A 23,649-nucleotide genomic window follows, 5' to 3' on the forward strand; every position below is an offset into this window, starting at 1 on the left:
CGATGTAGCCAACACGGTCAAATAGTCCCCAATCTCCTTGATTTTCATGCCAAAGAATGTGGTCTGAAAAGATTGAAATTTTGACCAAAAACAAAATTCAACATTGGTCAACACTGCCCTAATCACAAAAAATTCGGCCTCTTGAAATTTGCCTTCCTTCCACACGTGCGAAGAAGAGAGAGCCTCCAAGTGTATGAACCAATCAAGAGAGGAGAGAGAAGATGATATGATGAGATGAGTGAGTGTCCAAATGAGAGAAGGGTCACTCCTTTTTATACAATTCGTTGAGGGTGAGGAGACACATCCATTGGGCTTCATGAGCCTACATTTGACTAAGGTCGACTTTGACAATTTGTTCATGAGAAGAATAAATTCAAAATTAAATTTCTGCTTGTTAGAATGAGATGATCTTTATATCAAAATTGCACCTCTCCGAAAGAGGAATCCAATGCAATAATCATCTCCATCATATGAGTTGTCCTAAGGTGGAAGTTAGCCCTAGTTGCCAATTTTAACACTACTGAATCATTGTAAATTTATCTTACAACAAAATGTGTTAATTTGGCACCTTATTACAAATCTAGACAAAGAAATAGATGAAATAATGTAACTATGGTTTAGTGATCTTGGAGATTCGAGTGCAGTATGTTTGTAAATTTTGAAGAAGTGACACCAGTTTTAATGGAATTTTAGTTTGATTGAGGATGCTTTAGACAAACTAAATTTCTTAACACCATATTTGAAGTTCTCTGAAGAAGATTGAGCTTTAGTGTATCTAGGGTGAGCCAAACTTCTCTCAAGATTGGTTTCATTTTGGTAATTACCAATACCTAAATGTCATTTTTTATGGTGTGACAAGATATATGGGTTTCCACATCAACCATAATGCTATCAACATATGATTAACAAGATCTACCTTACAATCAACAATTCTATTTACAGGTATAACTAAAGTAACTAAAGTTTATCTAGTAGGTTGTAATCCATACTTCATGTTTTGTTATTTGCACGAATTCAATCCCAATGCAAGATGCAAGAGGAGACATTAAGGAGTTTCCGTAGGGGTGATGTATCTAAGCATTATAAGAATACTCCTAATTGATTTCATAAATTATGAAATTTCAATAATTAGCTTTCCCTATTACTTATATTGATTAATTTATCTTAGATTGTTAAATGTTGTTGAGGTTGAATTATTTGACTACACTTGGTTATCAAAGAACATTTTGAGATAAGAACAAGTCATCATGAGCTCCATAGTGAAATCGGGTGTTCGAAAATTCCCAATACACCATGGGATGAAAGAATATGCCATCTTTGTGACACTAATAGGCTTGAAGATGAAAATTTCTCTCTTAGAATGTCTAGTGTATGCCCATATTCGATCTTAATTTGAAAATATTTATCACGCTACCAACCTTCCTAATATTATAACTCAACAAAACTATGGCGATCTTGGAATGCATCTCTTATTTATTTTTTAGCATATAAATTAAACTCTAAAGAAATCTAAGTAATCCCTTACCTTTTTAAGGTCCAATAGACCAAATCCAATCTTAGTGGATGGTGATCATCATTGTCATTTTAGTTTTGAATGTAGTGCAAAGATACAATTTGTTAATCTTTTAAAAACTTTTAAAATCTTGGAAAGAAGCTTGCAACTTTGAATTACAAAGAGTTTGGGTAAGATAATTTTTCCATTGTATCAAGGTAGTATGTAACTATCCTTCTAATAATGAGAAAAATATAAAACAAAATAGACATTGTCATTTTGAAGGGCCAAGGCTCCATTATTACCATACTTCACAAACTATATGTTCTCCCCCTATTTTGGTTTGTTACCAATGGCATACCTTACAACCAGGGACTTTGGATGTTGAGAGTTGGTGATTGCCCCTTCTGAAGGACAATTGTAGGTTGAGAAGTTGTTTGAATAGGAAAAATGCACCATTAATAATATGGTGAATTTTATTCTTAAGCTAAATGGTCTTGTGCATTTGTCTCGAATCCATAATGAAATTGCTTGCTTCCCTTAATAACTCACAAATTTGATCAATGAAGCATTCTTTGTCAATACACTTGAAAATTCTCCTTTACCTTTTTGAAATAGTGATAAGGATGACAATTCTTATCAACTTAAAATACTAATGGATCCAAGATCATGAGTTTGATCTTGAATTGCTTTCATATCATATTCATCTAATCCTATAAGTTTTAAGAATTTATCTTGTGTACTTTTTGGAGTAAAAAAAATAGGAACATACCTCATTGTAAAACAGAGAAGTTCCCCATCAAATTAGGAGGACTAGTTGGCTAAGTTTTACATATGATAGCCTTTTGTGTCAAAATCCACCTAAAACTTAAGCATGGACTTGCCTACTAGTCTAGGATTTCTCACTAGGGAGTGAACATATTGGGAATTGAGACTTAATTCAACATTTCAATGAGAACCTTGCATAACCATGCTTGACAAACTTAAATTCTAAATTTGTTATTTAAGAATTTATGATTTTGTTTTCCTTCTTTTTCTATCTTTGATATTGTTACAAAATAAAGAACACAAACCTTCATCATCAATTGTTGAATCTTCTATGAGCATGCACCATAAACATAAGCAAGTCAAGAGAAAGAACCAGAGATAAATGCACAAATATTATAGTGTTTAAACCTTTGAATGTGTAGAGGGAACATCTATTGTCAAAGATAAACCACTTTATTACCTCTAAAATCATGTTGTAATAAACCTCCAAGTCTCCCCGAGTTTGTGAGATGATTCACAATGAGATTGGATAATAATGATCCTAGGTAGTTGAGTAAAGGCCTCATGACTTAATGAGAAAGCAACGTCATGGATAAATAAAATTCACCTACCAAACTCTTATCTTATCAAGGCATAAGGGACCACACAAATTTATATTTAAGTAAAAATATGGTCCTAATAAATCTAGTGATTGCTACTTAGATGTACATTAATATCCCACCAATGATGACCTCAAATGCTACTAACTCCATTAAGTACATGAACAAATGTGACCACTAAACAATATTACCACAAATTCTAACAAAAATAAGACATAGACTAGTTTAAGTCGTGAAGGCTTCTTATTGTTTAATGGTGAAGTTAGAATTTTTTGGTTTTTAGTTTAATGGTGAGTTTAGAACTTTTTTGGTTTTTGAAACTAAATTGTCCAAGCTTTTACCTGTTAATTGATTTTTGTCACACATTGAAGTTTAGATTTATACCTACCGTGCATAAAACTTTAAAACTTTAGTATGGATTTGTCCATTTGGGGTGTCCAACATCACAACCTCTTGGTTTTTTTCACATGCTTTCGTGTTAATATGCTGACATGGTAATTGTTTTCCACTAGTATGTGCTTGGCTTCGTGCATCTTTCCCATGCATCGTTTATTATTTTTTCGCATAGAAGTGCTTTCAATTTTATTATTGAAACTTTTGAGAGTGATTTTTCCACAGGATAAAGAGGCGGGGGATGATCCAAACATTGAAGATGTTATGAAGGCATGCTGTACTTAATAAAGTGCGCAGTTTTTTCAATCTATCCCAACAATTCATTGGCTATAAATAAATCTCTTTCATGCTTATGCACCATGTAGTATGTTTGTTTTTACAAAACCATAATTTATCTAATTTTGTCATGATCTTGAATTTACAGATTGAAAAATGGTAATATACAAATTTATGATAATAATCATCCATGTGTATCTTTATGTTGAGTCTGCTTAACGTTATGGTATACTATCTAAGCTTAGATATAAATGGTGTACAATGATAGTATAGTACACATACATACATGTAATCGAAGGTGGAGGTAGGGGTACAAAAAGTGAGAATTTAAACTTTTAGATATCAAGGCAATTCATTTACACATGTAGGCCTAAAGACAAGGTTGGGGTAAAGTTTCGTCTATTTCATGTGGAGTTTTCATTTATTTTATGAATAATAAATACGATATTATGAGTTTATAAAAGAGTAAAACTTATATTTCATAAATTTAAAAGGAAATAATTTTATTTTATTTATTTAAAGTTGATTGATTATATATTATTTGAAAGAAGAATGCTACATCAATGTAAAGTATAATTATTTGAATATTAAATTTTAAACTTTTAGTTTATTTATTTTTTTTTAGATTTTTTTAGATTAGTGAAATTTTTTTAGTTAACTTCAATATACAACTATCAAATATGTAGGGTGAGTAATTATCCTCAACTATGCATGTCAAAAAGAAGATACATGAAACATCTTAAACAAAATATGAAGTTACATAGCATAGATGGATGGTTTCTCATCAAAGAATGTTAATCCTATCAGGGAGGCCATTAGATCCCTCTATAAACTAAATGTGACCAAGAGGTCCTAGCATGGGATCTCAGTGAAGAGAAAACAAGAGGCTTGTATTGAATCTTCTTACCTTTCCCTTTTAGAGCATTATTTGCTTTCTTGAATCACTGAGAAACAACTATCGCATAATAACACAATCAAAGCTAAGTCAACGAAAACTCACAATCACTAAGGTACTTTGAGGATTTATTGAGTAAACAATAAAAACAATACCAAAGGATAATCAAATAAAGAATGATTGTCATCATTGACCTTCACTAGAGAGCTTACCATATCTCCTATTATTGCATTAAAGGAGAATGTATCCATTTTTTTTTTTGAGAAAGTTCCTTTGGAATGTCCTCTTGTAGGAAACCCATTACCAAGAAGCAGAAATTTGAAGTGGTTTAACTCCTGCTTGTGGATGTTGACTCTTTCATCCATTGTTTCCTTATCCTTGTAGTCATTTTCATCATTGAGCAACACCAAACCATTGGAAATTAATCCCAAGTATGGTCCTTTCTGCATGGAAAACATGTGTCATAGCTTTAAGACCATGTTGGAGCCTTGCATTTTGATTAAAGCATCATAACTACTTATAGAATTGGTAGAGATGATAATGGAAGATATATAGAAGGCCCCTCTTTTTTTCCTAGAGATGACCTTTCTTCTCTTGTATGCTACTTCCTATATAGGCAAACTCTTAAATATATTTCTATGCATGACAAAATTTCCAACAAAATGGGAGGTTTTCATAGTCCAAAAATTGAACCCACTCCACTACACAATCTAGAGTGATCTTATTTGATGTAACAACCATAAATGTTAGATGTGTGCTAGAATAGTAATTAACGATAAATGTACTTTTGCCCCATATGTAGACTAGTGGTAATTTCCACCTTGAATGTGTATTAATAATAATTCATGGGGTGAGCACATGAAGTTGGTAGACCTTTTAGATGCAATCCAAAATGTAAGAAACCCATACACATTATGAAAATATAGAAGATGAACAGGTTCATAAAATATTCGTTGGAGGAAGTCCTAGCCTAGCAACTCAGTTGACATGCAATCTATGTCCAAGGAATGCATATGTGTTATCAAGGAATAAAAATATTTGTGATTCAACAAAATCTATATATTTTTCCCTTTGAGTAAATTCAATTTGTGCGTGATATGAAGAACATAAGGAGATCAATGCATAATAGATCATGTGCATTATTGGCATATAGAGACATTATTGTATTCTTAATAACTATTTTTCATTGATGACTCCATGGTATGATGCCAAAAATGACTACTTTAGAGCCAATCACCATAGACTTAGACCTTCGTAGTCACTTCTAAGAAACCATATGGGGAATGCTTATAAGTAGGATATGGGCATGATTTTCATGGTTTCTTTTTCTTAAACCAATGTCATCATCCCTACTATTTTTTCTAGGTCCCATGGGCCATGTATGGGGATTATACCATGATGTACACCCTATAGAGGGAATACTTCTCCTATAGTGGGATATAGGCACAATTTCTGCATCTAACATAGAAGAGAAGGTCTAATGTCCCAATCTATGGTTTTACGGCGAAAACTAGGTTGTGTTTCCATGGAGTTGCTATTAGCTGGAATAAATAGCCCTTGTTTATTACTAATATTGATAGATTATTTGTGCAAATGTATGTTAGATTACTAAATAATCATTTATTGATATTAATGGATGAATTATTGTAGTGTGTTTTGTGGTGGTATGTGAATTTTTTGGTCTAAAGGTGAAGGGTTGTGTGGCCTTTGGCTTTTTATTAAGCTAATGATTATTAATATTTATTATTGTTATATTAGGCCTCATGGGCCATACACAAGGCCTCAAATCACCATAGAGCCCTTGTAGAGACAATCTTTGGATTGTGATTAGGATATAAATAGACTTTCTATGGGTGATTCATGGGGGTTTGTATCAGCATAGAGATCTTATAAACTTTGTCATGTGTGAGAGATGGACACAATTTTGACATTTTTCAAATTATGGATGGGTCTCATTTCTTATAGCATGGTTCAACGCCAAAATAGAATGAATGAGTTCCTAACATTTACTTTTAGGGATCACAAGCCATGTTTGTAGCCATAAATAATCACAATGGACCTATAAATAGAATATTTCTCTTGCAAGTGAGATGTGGAAGTATTCCAATGTTTGTTATACCATGTATGAGTTTGGGATCTAGATTTATAGTTTGGTGATGCAAAACTAAGAACAATGTCCCAAATAGTTGCTTCTAGTGCTTACAAAAAATCCATAGGAAATGTTACTCTTAAGATACCATGAGGATTGTCCCAATTTGAAGGCCATGCCCAAGCAAGACACATTTTGAGGACATCAACATGTGAGCCAATATGTGAATACTTTGTTACATGCTTATTCATATAGAATCACCTTTTTGGGCATCTTTGTTTCATACATGGAGGTTTTCATATTGCATATTAGACCCTGTATGAGTTTGGGGTCTAGATTTATAGTTTGGTGATGCGAAACTAAGAACACTGTCCCAAATAGTTGCTTCTAGTGCTTACAAAAAATCCATAGGAAATGTTACTCTTAAGATACCATGAGGATTGTCCTAATTTGAAGGCCATGCCCAAGCAAGATGCATTTTGAGGACATCAACATGTGAGTCAATATGTGAATACTTTGTTACATGCTTATTCATAGAGAATCACCTTTTTGGGCATCTTCATTTCATACATGGAGGCTTGCATATTGCATTTGGATCTTGATGTAACGTTAGGCTTGATGAGAGCGTTGCACACATGATGTTCACCCTTGGATTATATATAGAGAAGGAAACCCATCAACTAAGGGTATTCCCTATGTTTATGACACATTACTTGATTTGATATGCACTAAGATGGTGCAAACTCTTTCTAAAACACATATCCCTAGGGGACATGTCTTAGGGAGTGTGCCATGCCATTTAGTGGGTTTTGATATGACTTATGATGGATTTTTTGGTCCATTAATGGTTAAATTGACACTCAGTTGTGTTCCCACATGCCTTATCACATCTTTTGAGGAATACTCTATTATTCTTACATATTTATATAACATCCTATTGTTTGGCTTATGGTATTGAGGTGGTTTGATGGTTTGGGATATGGTTTTTTATTATTTTACACTTATTTTGGAGAATGTTCCACCTTTCATCCATTTTTCCCTAGAGTGCTTACTTTCTTTCCATTATTAAGAGGAGATATGCACATGGATCTAGGCTCTTCGCACACTTCTCTAGAGTGTCCACCTTGTTTTTGTTGATTTTTCAAGTGCAATAAATAATAACACAATATTTCTGAAAACTAATAATTACTGCTAATGATGTTGATTTTCTTTTATTTTTCCCAGTATATCATTAAGCAATAATACTTCATAAATTCAACCATACAAGAACAATATAGATCACAATGCACAAAGAGAGCACACAATTTACCCTTGGAAAACCCACTATGGGGAAAAAACCAGCAACCCTTTTCAATAAAGAAATTCTTCAGTTCAACATGAGACACACTTAGACCTCTAGTCAACAACTAGGTTATACTAACCTTCAAAAAATCTATGGTCAAGATTGGTCTTCTCCCTCCAAGTCAAGCCTTCCAATCTGATCTAGTACTCTGCCTTTTGATCTGCCCTAGGCCAAATTTTTGCCTCCTGATTCTACCCAGAAACCCAAAAATTTCATCCCCTAAAATTTCCCAAAATTCCAACCCCCTACAATAGAACTGCCCAGAAAATATGTGAACATGGAGAGACAGAGACTATACACACGTGAGCTTAAGAGAGAGAGAGAGAGAGAGAGAGAGATGAAATTTTTCCTTCTTTTCATCCTCCTTATCCTCGTCCTTTGCTTGCTTGTTCAAAATATGCTTGATGAGAGAGATATGAATTGGTGTCATGAGGAGGAGGTCGAACTGCCTTTATATAGTGATCTTCCTGGGTTGAATGGGTGTGGTTCTGCTAAGGCCGAATTGACTTGGAGGGAGGTTGACTTACATTCTTGGAGCCAAAAATTTCAATTTTAAAAATTCAAATTTTCTTCTTTAAAAAGTCCAAATGGGGCTTGATTCAAACTATAATTTTCTTTTTACTCTGGCATTTAAAATATACTTCACAATAATCAATATAAATACATCAAGCGCCAAATATACATTATGAAAATTGACCATAGTTACAAAGTTCAACGCTCCCTCTTAACTAGGGAGGTATTCATGATGACTGTCATAGGTATTCTCAAGCTGACAAATTTCTCTATGAAAAATGGTATAGAAAAATCATCATATTGTCAGCATCTTTGACATCATCATCAACATCAACTAATTGGAATCTCTGACAAATTGTCAGCATCAACAAGTAATTATCAATATCAACTAGTTGGAATCTTTGGCAAACTGCCAGCATCAACTAGTAAGTATCAACATCAACTAGTTGGAATCTCTAACATATTGCTAGCATCAACTAGTATCCATAATTGGTCGGTACCACTGACCCAATTTCTAAGTACTCCTGACACGTGGCATAACATTTAGCATCAACTAGTCATCATATCTCTAGTCAGTACCACTGACCCAACTGGTCAGTACTCCTAACCTATATTAGTCTTGGTTCACCAACCTGGTGAAACTCCAAAGGCCACACTCTACCTAAGCAACTAGGTCTGATGTTAAATGAGCTCCTTATCTTGATGTTGTAAACCGCACACTCAACTTAGTGATCTTGTGCTACTAGGATTGTTCTCCCCAACTAGTCAACATCTTTGACTCAGGGAGAACAATTTTCCATGATGCTATCATATCAACACTCCCTCTCAACAAGAGGGGTAATCTCCACAAGCGTCAGCTTATCCCTAAAGTATATGAACTTCTCTCTGGACAAAGGCTTCATCAAAATATTAGTTGTTTGCTCATCAATGGAGATGTACTCGAGCCTTATCGCTCTTCTTTGCACCATGTCATATATGTAGTGGTACTTGATCTCAATATGCTTTGACTTGTCATGGAACATGAGATTCTTTGAAAGCTTCACAAAACTTGACTGTCACAATATATCACAGTTGGTTCCAGCTCCTAGTCGAACATTCCTGCAAACAACTTCCAAAACCACACTACTTTAGTACAAGCTTCATTGGTTGCGATATACTCTACTTATGTAGTGTTGAGTGTGACAGATCTATGCTTCCAACTCATCCAAGATATCATAACGGAGCTCATACTGAAGCATACCCCGAAAGTACTCTTCATGTCATCTACATTCCCTTCCTAGTGAAAAATTGTGTATCCCTGTCGTTGTACATCCCTATTTGAGAGATATTGCAAACCATAGTTCATAGTACCATGTAGATATCTCAATATGTGCTTTGCTGCAATCCAATGCTCGTGTCTCAATTTCACCTAAAACTAGTTCAATGTGTTTACTGCAAAGCAAATGTCCAACGTAGTATTAACCAAATACATCAACGAGCTAATCAACCACTAGTACATCAATGGTCTACCAAGTTTGACTCATAGTCTCTCATCTTCTTCAAATTAGTCTCCATGGGAGTTGTCATGGATTTAAAGTTTATCATGCCAAAATTTTGAAGGATATTAATAACATACTTTCTTTTGACCATGGAAGATTATGCAAGAGTTTTTCCATACTTCCAATCCCAAATAATAATGCATCGTACCAAGATCCTTCATGTGAAACTCAAAGACCAACTCCCTCTTACAATGAATGATGAGAGGCTTAACACCTGTTAGAAACAAATGATCAACATATATGAATAAAATCACAGGTGCATTCTTCACAATCTTGAAATAGAGGTTTGGATCAACATCACTCTTAGTAAATCCAAGTCTCGCTAGGTATCTATCAATTCGTGCATACCAAGCTCTTGGAGATTTCTTGAGTCCATACAAGGCCTTCTTTAATATGCAAAGATGATATTCATTCCCATGCACCTCATATCCATGAGGTTGCTATATGTACACCTCTTCCATAATTACGCCATTAAGAAAATAAATATTTTCCATCTAATGTAAAATCCATCCCAATGAAGCAACAAGAGAAATAACGGATCTAATGGAGGTGTACCTGGCAACTAGGGTAGAGGTCTCATTATAGTCTTCTCCCTCTTTCTGAGAGAACCCTCTAGCCACAAATTGTGCCTTGTAGTTGTCCATACTTCCATCTGCAAGAATCTTGTATATCCACTTGGAAGTCACCATTGACTTCCCTGCAGGTCTTTGCACAATCTCCCAGACATCATTCTTCATGATGGATTGATATTATTCATCCATGGCCTCCTTCCACACTTGGCTGGAAACTTCTTCATAAGTGGAAGGTTATGCTTCAATAAGATTAGTCATAAGAGTTTCATAACAAGAAAACCTTTTAGGTTTATTACTTTCTCTAAATGTGCCATCTAGAGCTACATGTTCGTCTACTTCTTCCAAGGTAGATCTAAGTCATGTTGGTCTCCTTCCGATTTCAAGAACAACAACTGGTTCTACCAATTCACAAGGCACGTCTATCTCTTTAGGACATTATGTAGAATGATCATTCTTCCTTAGAAGCCCCATGCTTTACTTCATCGAACATTAGAGGAAATTTCAACCTAAAAGTGGCCTTTTAAGGAAAAATAATAAAATAATAAAATAAGATTTATGAATTTTAGAGGGAAAATAAGAAAACTACTTTACCTAATTATATTTTTGGCTTATCTCCTTAATATAGGTTTACTCAAATTTCAAGTGTAGACACTCATTGGATGTTGAATCAAATTCCACATCCAACGAATACCCATTGTGCATACTTTCGATGAGACTCACATTGATAAAAATTGAAGATACAAGACCCACATTAATAAAAATTGAAGATACATTAAAATAGCATGTTCAACACACTTTTATAATGTATCTTTAATTTTTATCAATGTCTGTCTTGTATCTTCAATTTTTATCAATGTGGATCTTCTCAGAAGTATGCACAATGGGTACTCATTGGATGTGGAATTTAAATATCCATCCAACAAGTGTCTACACTTGAAATTTAAGTAAACCTATAAGGAGATAAGCCAAAAATACAATTACAAAAAGTAGTTTTCTTCTTTTTCCACCAAAATGTTTACATGTATCTATTTTTAAATTTAAAGGATTTTGATTAGTTTACATGAAAATTCCATGGGCACTTTTAAGTTGAAGTTTCCTCTAATGGGAATCCATGTAAACTTCCTTAGACTTCCAATATGCAATCTTCTCATCAAAGGTGGCATCCTGGTTGACCTCAATTTTTTGTTGCTCTAGAATGTAGATTTTTTAGGCCTTTGATGATTTGTTGTAACAAAAGAATATTCCTTTCTTTCTTTAAGGTTCAAGATTATTCCTTTTATCCTTAGGAACATGGATGTAAACAGGGCAACCAAAGATTATCATATGCCCAACCTCTAGGTTTTTTTTCTAGATAATGCTTCTTTAGGAGTCATATTTTCTAGAATTCGATGAGGACTTTTATTTTGACTATATACAACTATTAAGGATGCTTCTCTCCATAAGAACATGGGAATTTTTTTATCATGCATCATAGCCTTGAAAAATTCTTCAATGGACCTATTCTTTCTTTCTACCACACCATTATGTTGAAGATTGTAGGGAAAAATCAACTTCCTCTTAATCCCATCTTTCTTACAGAAAGCAACAAGTTTTTTCAAGGTGTATTCACCTCCATTGTCAGATATCAAATGGAATCCACAATAAGAATCATGGTAGTGATGTCACCTTTCTTGAACTTCTCTTTTCTTACAATATTTGTGGGTTCTATGACCTTCCCTGTCACAATATCCAAAAAAAAATCCTTGCAAGAATAATATCAATCCTAGTTTTCCAAGATCTGAATTTTGAGGCTCCTTCTAACTTGTTCTCATATTTCATAGACAAAGCCATGAATGTAAATCAACAAGGAATTCAACAATAATGATTTTCAATATAGGGTTTCTTCAAGAGTGATCTCAATGTTCCGTTCTTCACCAAAGCTCTAATACCACATTTATTTTTCAATTGTAATAGATACTAACACAATATTTCTGAAAATTGATAATTACTTCTAATGATGTTGATCTTCTTTTAAATTTTTCCAGTGTAACATTAAGAAATTATACTTCAGAAATTCAACCATACAAGAACATTAGAACACTAGAGATCACAATGCACAAAGAGAGCACAAGATTTACCTTGGGAAAAGCCACTACGGGGAAAACCCAACAACCCTTTTCAATAGAGAAATTCTTCAGTTCAACAAGAGACACACCTAGACCTTTAGTCAACAACTATGTCAAACTAACCTTCAAAAAGTCTATGGTAAAACTTGGTCTTCCCACTCCTAGTTGTTGAAGAATGTAATTAGTGTCGATCTTCATAATTGTATTTGAGTCATGATGTAATGTATATGTCAAAAGAGAAAAAGAAATTTTACTATAAAAGAAATTGAATTATTAAAGCATGGGTTTCATGCTTGTGTCAATGATTTTGGGTCAAAGCCTCTATTGTAGGCTTCTAGGGTTTATGTCAAGAGTCTTTGTCTTTTTCAATATGTAAAAGACCCTTCTTAGGCTTCACCTATCAAAGAAGAAAATTATTTTTATGTGAAATAGGTTATTTAGGCATCCTCCACCAAGTCAGCCTCAACCTCGACAAGTCGGCCTAATTAGGGAGGCATAAACCACTATAAAAGGGCAGCAACTCAACTCATTTAGAGGACATCTTCAACAAGTTTAACATGCAATAGTTGGAGGCAGAAAAAAGAGTGAAATTCAAGAAAGAGTAATAAAAAACCTAACGAAGGAAGAAGAAGTATTTTCAAGCAAAAAGCAATCACATTTTTTCTCTTTACTCTCACATGTGCAATTTTTTGTTGTTGTTGGAAAGGCCGAAGTTTTGGATCTGAAGTAGGATCGAAAATTTTGGTTGCTGGGGGCCGAAATTTTGGGATGTTGTTGGGCTATAGTTGTTGGACAAGAAGAGACTACTCAAGTTTTTTGAATCATATTGGAAGGCTGACTTGGTGGAGGAGGAAGGTCTTTTGGTCTGGTTTAAGGTCTTGGTCTATCTCAGTTTGATTAATGGAAGATTTTGACTGGGTCTTCCCCTAGAGAGGGGTTTTAGCCTTGGCTGAGTGCCTACATATCGTGTCGTTGATATTCATATATTTATTTGATGATTGATTGATGAAAAAAACATAAAAGAAAAACATAAAGAAGATCATGAGTCCACAAGAATATCACAAGTAATTCTCAACATAAGAGAATCTTTCCGCCTTTCTAATTTTCTAACATGGTGTCAAAGCTAAGGTGAAGAAAGAAGAAAATTGTAGCTTGAAGATCTATTGAAGAAAAGGATCAAAGGAAGAAAAATGATCATATAAAAGGAGAATCCTTCTATCTATAAAGACTATGTAAACTACAATGAAGACAGAAAACAAGCTAGAAGGAGCCTCCAACTACAGGGAATGGAAAAAGAGGATAGATATTATTCTCGCTAAACATAAAGTTTTGGATCTCATTCAAGGAACAATCAAGAAACCTACAGATGATGTAGGAAAGGAGAAGTTTAGGGAAACTAACATCTTAGCCATGAATCTGATAGTAGATGTAGTGAAGTACAATCTAATACTATACATATCCAATATAGATTTCACTCAAGAAATGTATGAATCCCTCTCCAAGTTATTTACCATCAAGAACATTGGTCAGATTGCAAGTCTCAAGAATGAACTAAGCACAATAAATATTACTAAAGATGATATTGTTTCATCATATTTTGTAAGGATATCTAGAATAAAATATGAACTCCAAGCTATAGATGAAGTTGTACTAGAAAAGGAACTTGTGATTGCTTCTATACTAGTTCTACCAAAATCTTGGAGTGCTTTTGCATCAAGAATTAGCAGTTAGAAGGTTACACCAACCTTTGTACAAATGTGGAATGCATGCAGTCAAGAAGAAGATCTATCTTGTTAGTAAGTGACAAAAAGGATGACGAAGAAAACAACACTTCTAATGCCTACGTTGCTTATCACAAGAAGAAGGGAACATTCAAGAAGTTCAAAGGACCAAAGAAGAAGGTTGATCTATCAAATATTGAGTGTTATAATTGTCACAAAATGGGACATTACAAAATCCAATGTCATGAGAATCCAAGGAATAAAAAGAGAGATATAGAACAAGCAAATGTTACCAATGAAGCTCCACCTAAGAAGAACAAGGCTAAATAATATGAATTCAAAGACTTATACTATTAAGTATTCTCTTACATATCCTTCTTAGTCTACTATATTAAGTTTTGTAATATGTTTTGATTTCTAGAGTTTGTAAATCTAATATATCTTTTTATAAATTTTTGAATTATTTTAAAGGATGTAGGTATCCCTCAAAAGGATTGGATTAAGAGGGAGCCTCCAGCATTTTACCAAAAGATAAGTATCTTGTTCCTTGTTTCCTCTTTTATCACTACAAGGGAAATACCTTCTAGTGGAGGATTTTGTAGAAGCCCCTATAAAAATAACCCAAAAATCTGTTTGTAGCGGAGGTGGGTGAGCAGATGTTTTAGCTGATGTTTTTTGGACGGTGCGTCTAAAATCTACAAATACATCAGTGATTTACCATCCATAGAAGAATTGGTCCTGCATATAACATGGTGCACCGTGGAAAATTTATTTTTATAAAATAAAAATAAAAAAACACAATGTGCTAAATAACGCAACACACCGGTACTTGAATAGTCAATAGCACCGTGTTCTTCATACAATAAATTGTCCTAATGCATACCAGTAAGGAGCACCACTGTAGTTTAAAATTTCAGAAAAATGCAGTGTTATTTTCCAATGATGCTCTAGTGCGGTAAACTTATCACAACGCCCTAGGGCATCTTCTAGCGCACCGCTAGGCATTTTTTAATTTGTACAAAAATAACGGTGGTATAGTAAACACATAGCGCCAGTGCAGTACCTATATAGACACACCCTAAGATGTTTCGAGAAAATCATTGCTATATTTTTTAATTAAAAAAAACGCGGTGCTTTTGGATATATCACGCACCGGTGCAGTTAGAGAAACACACTGAAGGAGAGTTACATAAAAAAACCCTCCCAGACGTAATTTTCTTTTTTACCATCTACAATGCTAGAGAGATTTGAAGCACTGATGTCACTCTTGCCACATGCAACTGCCCTGATGTCGGTGTTTCTCTTGCTCAACATCCTTTCATATCATGCTCATTGTCTGAGTTTTCAATTTTTCAAATTGTGCTAAAATTTGTTTTTCTCCATTATGTGTCCATAATGCCTCCCCAATAACCAAATATCTAGGTAATGTTTATGTTTCTTTGTAATTTAATTTTTTAGCAGATTAGAATTGAAATTTAAGTTAAAATTTCCATTATTTTTGAAAAAAAAAATATTTCACTCCGCGGTGCACTCGATATGTTCAGCTCGCAAGGAACGCAGCGTTCCATGTGTGTTTGGTAAATATAAACGCACTGGGTGTGAAGCACCGACATACAATTTGTCGCATCTTTCTCGATGCATTTTCATTTACAAAATGCACCGCAACAATGGCGGTGCATTATGTTCATGCACTAGAAGTGGTGCGCCCTATAAATTTACAGGGTGCACCGCATTTCAGTGTGTGAATATAACACCTCGCCGTTGTTGCGGTGCGTTTTGTAAATGAAAACGCACCGAGAAAGATGCAACAAATTGTATGTCGGTGCTTCACACCCGGTGCAGTTTTATTTACCAAACGTGCCACAAAAATAATATTTAAAAATACAGTTATAGCTCGGTGTGTTCGATAACCTAAACATTATGTATTGGCGCTAAAAGGTTATCTATGCACACTAGTGCACAAGTGTGTTGCACCACTATCAAAAGTTAAATTTTTGAACCAACAACAATGCGTCATACTTATGTGTGCACTGATATCAGTGTGGTTATAGTTGAAAGTGCACTAGTGCCGGTACATGACTTTGTTTTGAGTGCACCGGTGAATTTTTTTTTAATTGAAAGTTATGTTTCCATATCTATAATTACATGTCTAATTTAATATTAAAAAAAAAAATGTATTTTATGTATGAGGCTAATGTATTTTATATGTCAATCATGTAGCAGAGACGTCAGTAGAGGGAGCACCAACAGGAGCAAGAGCAGCAGGCGGACCCATACAACATGGTCTGAACATGGCAGGCTAGAGAGAGGGAGAGGGATTTACACCCTCGCTGTATTACTATAGTGATCTGAGCTCTCTTGAGGCATGTAGGCCTCCTCAAGTACTATGAGGAGGCTACATCCCTGAAAGCATACTTTATCTTATTGGAACATCTGATCCACCAATGGAGAGTCAGGAGCAGGCTGACCTAGGACATGGTATAGACCCACTGGCAACTAAGAGTCAGCTTGCGTACACTCAGAGATATGTCGAGCCTCCTGCAGTCTATACATAAGATTTCCAAGTCCATGGTGGACAACTATGAATTTATTCTTTTGCTGCAGAGGAGGTTAAGTGCCTCTCGTTATTAGGATTGCACACTCTAGTAGTGATGGACAACGCATTAGTTTCCATCTTTTGTATTATGTTGATTCTTTGATTCAGGTGCCATGTTGCATCATATGGCTTGCCATTTGTTTGAGGAAGTTGTGCATGGCTTTAGATAGATGTCGTGTGTTGAGACATGGGGGGGAGACATTCCCTTTCATTTATGAGTTTTTTTGTTTAATTTTTGAGACGTTTCCATATATGAGGCCTACATTTGACCATCGCCCTCCTAGGATGATCACTGACGTCCAGAAGCGCATGTGGAGATAGATGATGCCCAAGAGGGACTTGTTGGAGTATCTGGCCAGGATTTCTCCTGAGGAATTGGTGCTACTAGCCAATGAGGATGACCATGTGTTTGTCGCATTAGTGTTTCCATACACGGGGATTTATTGGAGAGGGTGTCCCAACATCCTCTTCACAGCGGTTGAGCCTCTAGATGATAGAGAAAATATTAGTGTTTTCTTTAAATTAATATAGTTTCATTTTCTTGTTTTAATGAATTAGAATAAAATTTATTTTAGCATGTTCTTTAACTTGTTTTAGTAAATTGTTTAATGAAATTTTCTAATTATTTTTGTGTACTATATATTTTGTAGACATCAACGCATTTTATGGGGACATGCCTCCTCCCCCACCACCAAATGGAGGAGATGAGGAGATGGGCGAGGCTCAAGAGGGTGAGGCACATCCTTAGGAGGGTGTGGGGGTCCGGGGCTATAGGGCTGGTTTGCGATTTCAGATGGACTACTACGATAGATTGGTTGGAGATTTGGTTCGGGAGGGAGTCTTCCCTACGAGGCCTCGAGATATCAACATGGGTTCGATGTTTGTGGATCTCTATAGGGAATTTCCAAGCGAGATGATGTCTCTTATGTAGACTATCATCAGACCTAGTAGGGCACTAGCAACGATGAGGGATGCAAGTTGGCATCATGCAATGACATATACATCATATGAGGGTGGTGATCATGATGATTAGGGTGATGATCATGATCATGATGATGAGGGTGGTGATCATGATGCTTCTGGTAGTACCACCCCATCAGATCATGGTCATTAGGGTGTCAGTGATCCTTTTGGTAGTACACCTCCTTGTCAGTCACCTGATGATGAGATCCTAGACCTAGAGGATGTGCCTTATGTTTCTCTTGATAGAGCAGACCAGCCACCTCCTCCTCCACCTCAAAGCAGTTCGATAGGCATTCATCATGCAGTAGTTAGCCATCCATCGTCTTCTACTACAGTCTAGGTTGGCACTATGTTTGTTTTATCAGATATTTGATTGCACTTATTTGACTTGATCATGTATTTATTTGAATTATCTCTCTCTCTCTCTCTCTCTCTCTCTCTCTCTCTCTCTATATATATATATATATATATATATGGTGCATTTTTTTTGTTCATGTTTATGTACTTAATTTATATGTGATCACGATGATGATTCCTTGTTAGATTATTAGATTTCTGTGCCAGCTAATGATGTTTATATGTGATAGAGGTGTATATTATTAGACGATGGTAGTGAATTCAAATGTGTATCTTAGATGATGTTTATGATTGTTATATGGTTATTATCATGATGTTTATTTTTATGAAATAATATTTGTTATAAATTATGTATTGGTGAACTTATATCAAACTTTTATATATGAAATTGCATGCAAAACGACTTACTTTAAAAAATATGCAAAGATATTTTTATAAATTACAAAGTTTAGTATGGTTGAAACTATGATTGTAAAATTACGATAAATATTTTTCTATTGCTTAGATAGTTCATTGATATTCAATCTAACTTAATTAATAAAATATTTCAATACTCACAAGGAAAAAATAATTAAAGGTAAAATAATTTAGTTAGTTCTTAATAAGAAGCTCATTCAATTTTTAATATAAAATATTATTAATAATAAATTATTCAAAAGTACAATTTAACTAATTCAATATTGGTTTATAAAATTCAATCTATTGTTAAATAATAAAAACTTAATTAGTAAAATATTTCAATACTCACAAGGAAAAAATAATTAAAGGTAAAATAATTTAGTTAGTTCTTAATAAGACGAAAATGTGTAACTCATTCAATTTTTAATATAAAATATTATTAATAATAAATTATTCAAAAATACAATTTAACTAATTCAATATTGGTTTATAAAATTCAATTTATTGTTAAATTTTAAAAACTTAATTAGTAAAATATTTCAATACTCACAAGGAAAAAATAATTAAAGGTAAAATAATTTAGTTAGTTCTTAATAAGACGAAAATGTGTAACTCATTCAATTTTTAATATAAAATATTATTAATAACAAATTATTCAAAAATACAATTTAACTAATTCAACATTGGTTTATAAAATTCAATGTATAGTTAAATTTAAAAAACTTAAATCACTATTTTTTATAACCCCCAACCTAGATCCATCTTAAATCTACCAAATGCCTAGAGGAAACAAATCTCTTTAGATGCAAACATATTTTAGAGTGAAAATGGATTTGATCCCTTTAGACGCTTGGTAGATCCAGAGGATCTGGGTTGGTATAAGATATATGTAGTTGACATTGAAATATTTATCTCTTTAGATGCAAACATATTTTAGAGTGAAAATGGATTTGATCCCTTTAGACGCTTGGTAGATCCAGAGGATCTAGGTTGGTATAAGATATATGTAGTTGACATTGAAATATTTTATTTATAATTCACGTTCTCCACATTAAAATGTTAAAATATGCCCCTTCATATATTTTTCTTATATGTATATATTTAATTATTTGTATTATTAATATTTTCTAAAATATTGCATATCAAATCCGTATTAAACATTAAAAAAACTATTAATGGAATACGAATTCTCTCAATCTTTCTCACTAAAGTGAAAAATATAAATAAAAAATAAATATAAATAAATATTTCAATTTAAATTACTTTATTTTTCTCTATATAAAGTATCTATAAAATTATGTTTTTTAATATGGACATTGAAATATTTTACTTATGGTTGTTAGTAAAATCTTTTTTGTTATAAATATATTTTTATTTTAAATATCACATGTAAATGGAACATAGAATGAATTACACATAATTTAATATCAATAGACTATGTTTTGTCATGTGAAAAAACACATTTCTTCCTTATAGTAAAAAGTAAATTAAATATTTTTACTCATTACATTTCTTCCTCATAATAAAAGCTAAATTATTATTTTTACTTAATTGGGTCACTTTATATCTCTATATGAAGTTATATAATATTAAGATGTAAATTGAAGTATTGTAATTATGGCTGACATTAATGTATTTTGTTATTACTATTTTTTATTTGTGAATTTAAATTAATATTTTACTATTTTTAAATGTAACGTTACGTGACAACATCCCTCTCATATCATATTGAGTTGTAGAGACATCTCTCTCATATCATATTGAGTTGTAGAGTGCCTCTAGGCGCAATTAACTTAGATTTAATATAGCTTAAAAAATCCATTTTTATAAAATTTAATTTATTACGGAAGTTTTGAGATTTTCAAGCAATTTAAATTTAATATTTATAGAAACTCTTACCAATTTAAATTAGATATTTCTCTCTCTAATGATGAGAATAAAGAAATGTAACATAAGGCTTCATGTGAAGTTACTTGTAGTTGGGGATTTGCTCTACTTTCTCTATTAAAGAGGCGAGTGAATTTTTTTCTAATAATAAAGATATAACATTTTGATGTTGTTTTGGTTCTTTATTTGCTATTGTACTGGTTTAAATTTAACTTTTTTTAATAATAAATTTGAGTTAAATAATACAAAAATGATAATATATTAGATTTAAACTTTTTACAAATAATATATTTGATTATTTATTAATGAACAACTCAAAAAGTGTTATTTTTTCCACATACTTATCACGAGATAGTCACTAAAATTCATGTTTTTCACATTTCTCCTCCCTAATATTACATCTTGTTCATAATGATAAAGACATGTCTACTTTAAATAATTAGTTATAAACACATAAAAAATATATATCTGTTTCACATCATTTAAATAGGAAACAAAAATGCATCACCAAGTCTATTTGCAAGTCAAACAAATGCCTCTTAATCACCATCACAAATTCGGTGTGCTTGATATGTTCCTCTCACATCAGTGTGATCATATTTATCAAACGCACCGCACACATAATATTTAAACATATAGTTATAGCTTGGTGCGTTCGATAATGTGAACGTTCCGTACCAGTGCTAAAATGTTAAATGTTTTCTCTTGTGCATAAGCGTGACACACCACTTTGAACTTTTAAATTTGTGAACTAACAGTGATGTGTCATAGGTATTTGTGCACCGATTTTGGTGCAGTTGTGTTTTAAAGTGCACCGGATCCAGTGCATGACTATGTTTTGGGTGCGCAGATTTATTTTTTAATTGAAAGCTATGTTTCCATGTTAATAAATACATTTTTCATTTAATAAAAAAAATTGTGAATCATACCAATTATATTATAAAATGCCAACAAGACGAATAAAAAAACAATATAATTAGTGAAACATTGACAAGAAAAACATTCAACAATAGTATAAAATATGACATAACACAAGTACATATCACTCTCCATTATCATCACCCTGATTATCTTCCTTGCTTTGCATGATAACACTATTGTTATAAAAAATATATTTTTGATCTAGGGTAGTGTCTTAATATGAACCATCAATCCCTATCCAACACATCTGGGTAAAAAAACACCTGGTTGCAATGTTTTGGGAAAACATAAGGCTACCTAACTTCATGCCACATATTTCTAGAGTTGATAGATATCAGCCCACTATCACGATCTTCCTTTACATTATTCCGATCAAAGGTGTCCTGCCACTTGCACCTAAAAATAACACATTGGAACGAAGAGAAGTCCACTTGAATGATCTCTTGTATGTTTTCAACATAACCTAATGTCCCTTGCATTATGTTTTGATCGCGATGGCTAGCACAACTAGATTGGTCAAACTTTACTTCAACTCCATAGTCCTGTGTCATGCATCCATCATTGACATCCTATGAAAATGAAGTCCATATGCCCACATAGATGGGAAAAAATGTTCCTATAAAAAAGTGAAAAAATCACAGTGTCATGTGTCTAATAACCCGAACGTAATTAAAAATAATATATATCTGTGTGTGTGTGTGTGTGTGTGTTACAATTCAAAGGTGCAGTATGAAGTTAAAACGGTACATTACCGAGTTGTTGCACCCAATCCTATGTTTAGTGCATCCTCTTCAATGCGTGGGTAACGACCAGATGCACCGTATTTCTCTCTGACTTGATCAACAATCCAATTGTTATGGCATGTCATTGGCATAATTTTTTTTAAATGATCAGGATAAGGCGCACTTCTACCATTCAACCATTTGAATTCTTTCTTGTCACTATCCCATTTCATCCTCTTCTCTTCATACAATGCGACCCACTGTTGTGTCACTTCCATATTGTAAACAATGAATTTGTTGATGGCTTCTATTTTTGAATTCGCTGATGAAATCAAACCAACATATATATATATATATATATATATATATATATATATATATGAGATCAAAATATGCATTAATATGAAGTTCAGTGTGAATAATTACTGTGTAGTAATTTGACAAATGATAAGTCTGCACTTACTCTTTATCATTCACATCTTTCCATTCATTTCGAGAAGCTCCCATTCTCTTTTGTCTTTATCCCTTTCTTCGTCCCAAATCACCGCACCTAGTGTGTTGTGGATCTGCTTGATGTACTCACTGACATAATATAAAGACTCATATTGATCTGGATTTAAACAGAAACGCAACAAATTAGAGAGATAACCATAAACGCAAAGATGCAGTGGAAATAATACTTCATTTCATTAACGTAAAATACTGAAATATGCTTACAAACAACAATGGAAATAAACCAGCTAGGGCGATGGTAGCTTATCTTTGAGAAGAGATGTGGCAGCCACATGCCTCTGAACTATGTTACAATGAGGCTTGAAGGCCTATTTATTGTTGAAAAATAATGGAAAACCCTAAACATCCAAAAACCTAACCCTAGAAGATGAAACACCAAACTGTGGGCTCCATTTGGGTAAATTGGTACATCAACTTCCCAGGGTCGTAAATTTGGCATACGATCTCTATTTGACGCACATAATATCTCGTTAGAAAGATCTATCCGAGAACTACAACTTTGGGAAGAGCAACATCGGTCCATGGACCCATGTTACTCCTAGTATTCCCAAAAAACGTCGTTTAGGGCCTCAAAACGGCTCTGGAAGTTCAGGACCCGAAAAAATGCTAAAATAGTAAACTGTGCTACAATTAAGGAAACTAAAAAGCTGAAAGAAACAATGGTGGGGGTCCAAGTGGGCTTGGCAGGTGGCCACCAATATCCACCTCGATCATTCCTCCCCCCTTAGGAAGAAATGGTCCCCATTGCGTTGAGTTCCTCCATGAGATGAGGAAAATTTTGCTGAACTTGGTCCCTGGTGAGCCACTTTCCTTGGTGAAGGAGTTGGCCTGCTTTGACAACTCGATACAGTTGGATATTCTGTTGGTGAGTGTGTTTGATCTGTGTGTCCATGATCCGATCAATTGCGGCTTGTTCCATGCAATTTGGATTTAACTATGTGGGTGTGAGTTGTTCTGCAATGTCAGATGTGTCTAGTAATGGTGGAAA

General features: G+C 33.7%; 1 protein-coding gene across 4 annotated transcripts in view; it reads left to right on the forward strand.

The window, feature by feature from the left end:
* Positions 1 to 3,737, forward strand: part of LOC149203496 (Thioredoxin superfamily protein) — a 459,228-nt gene extending 455,491 nt beyond the window's left edge. For all 4 annotated transcript variants that reach the window (XM_089400196.1, XM_089400198.1, XM_089400200.1 and 1 more), the window contains one exon: positions 3,478 to 3,737. In XM_089400196.1, coding sequence (XP_089256322.1) covers positions 3,478 to 3,537 — 60 coding nt within the window. In that variant the 3' untranslated portion in view covers positions 3,538 to 3,737. The remainder of the gene's footprint in view (positions 1 to 3,477) is intronic.
* Positions 3,738 to 23,649: the final 19,912 nt, after the last annotated feature.

The sequence above is a fragment of the Pinus tabuliformis genome, chromosome 2_1, assembly GCF_031772625.1.
Source record: "Pinus tabuliformis cultivar Carrire ecotype Pingquan chromosome 2_1, CPIR1, whole genome shotgun sequence".
NCBI lineage: Eukaryota > Viridiplantae > Streptophyta > Pinopsida > Pinales > Pinaceae > Pinus > Pinus tabuliformis.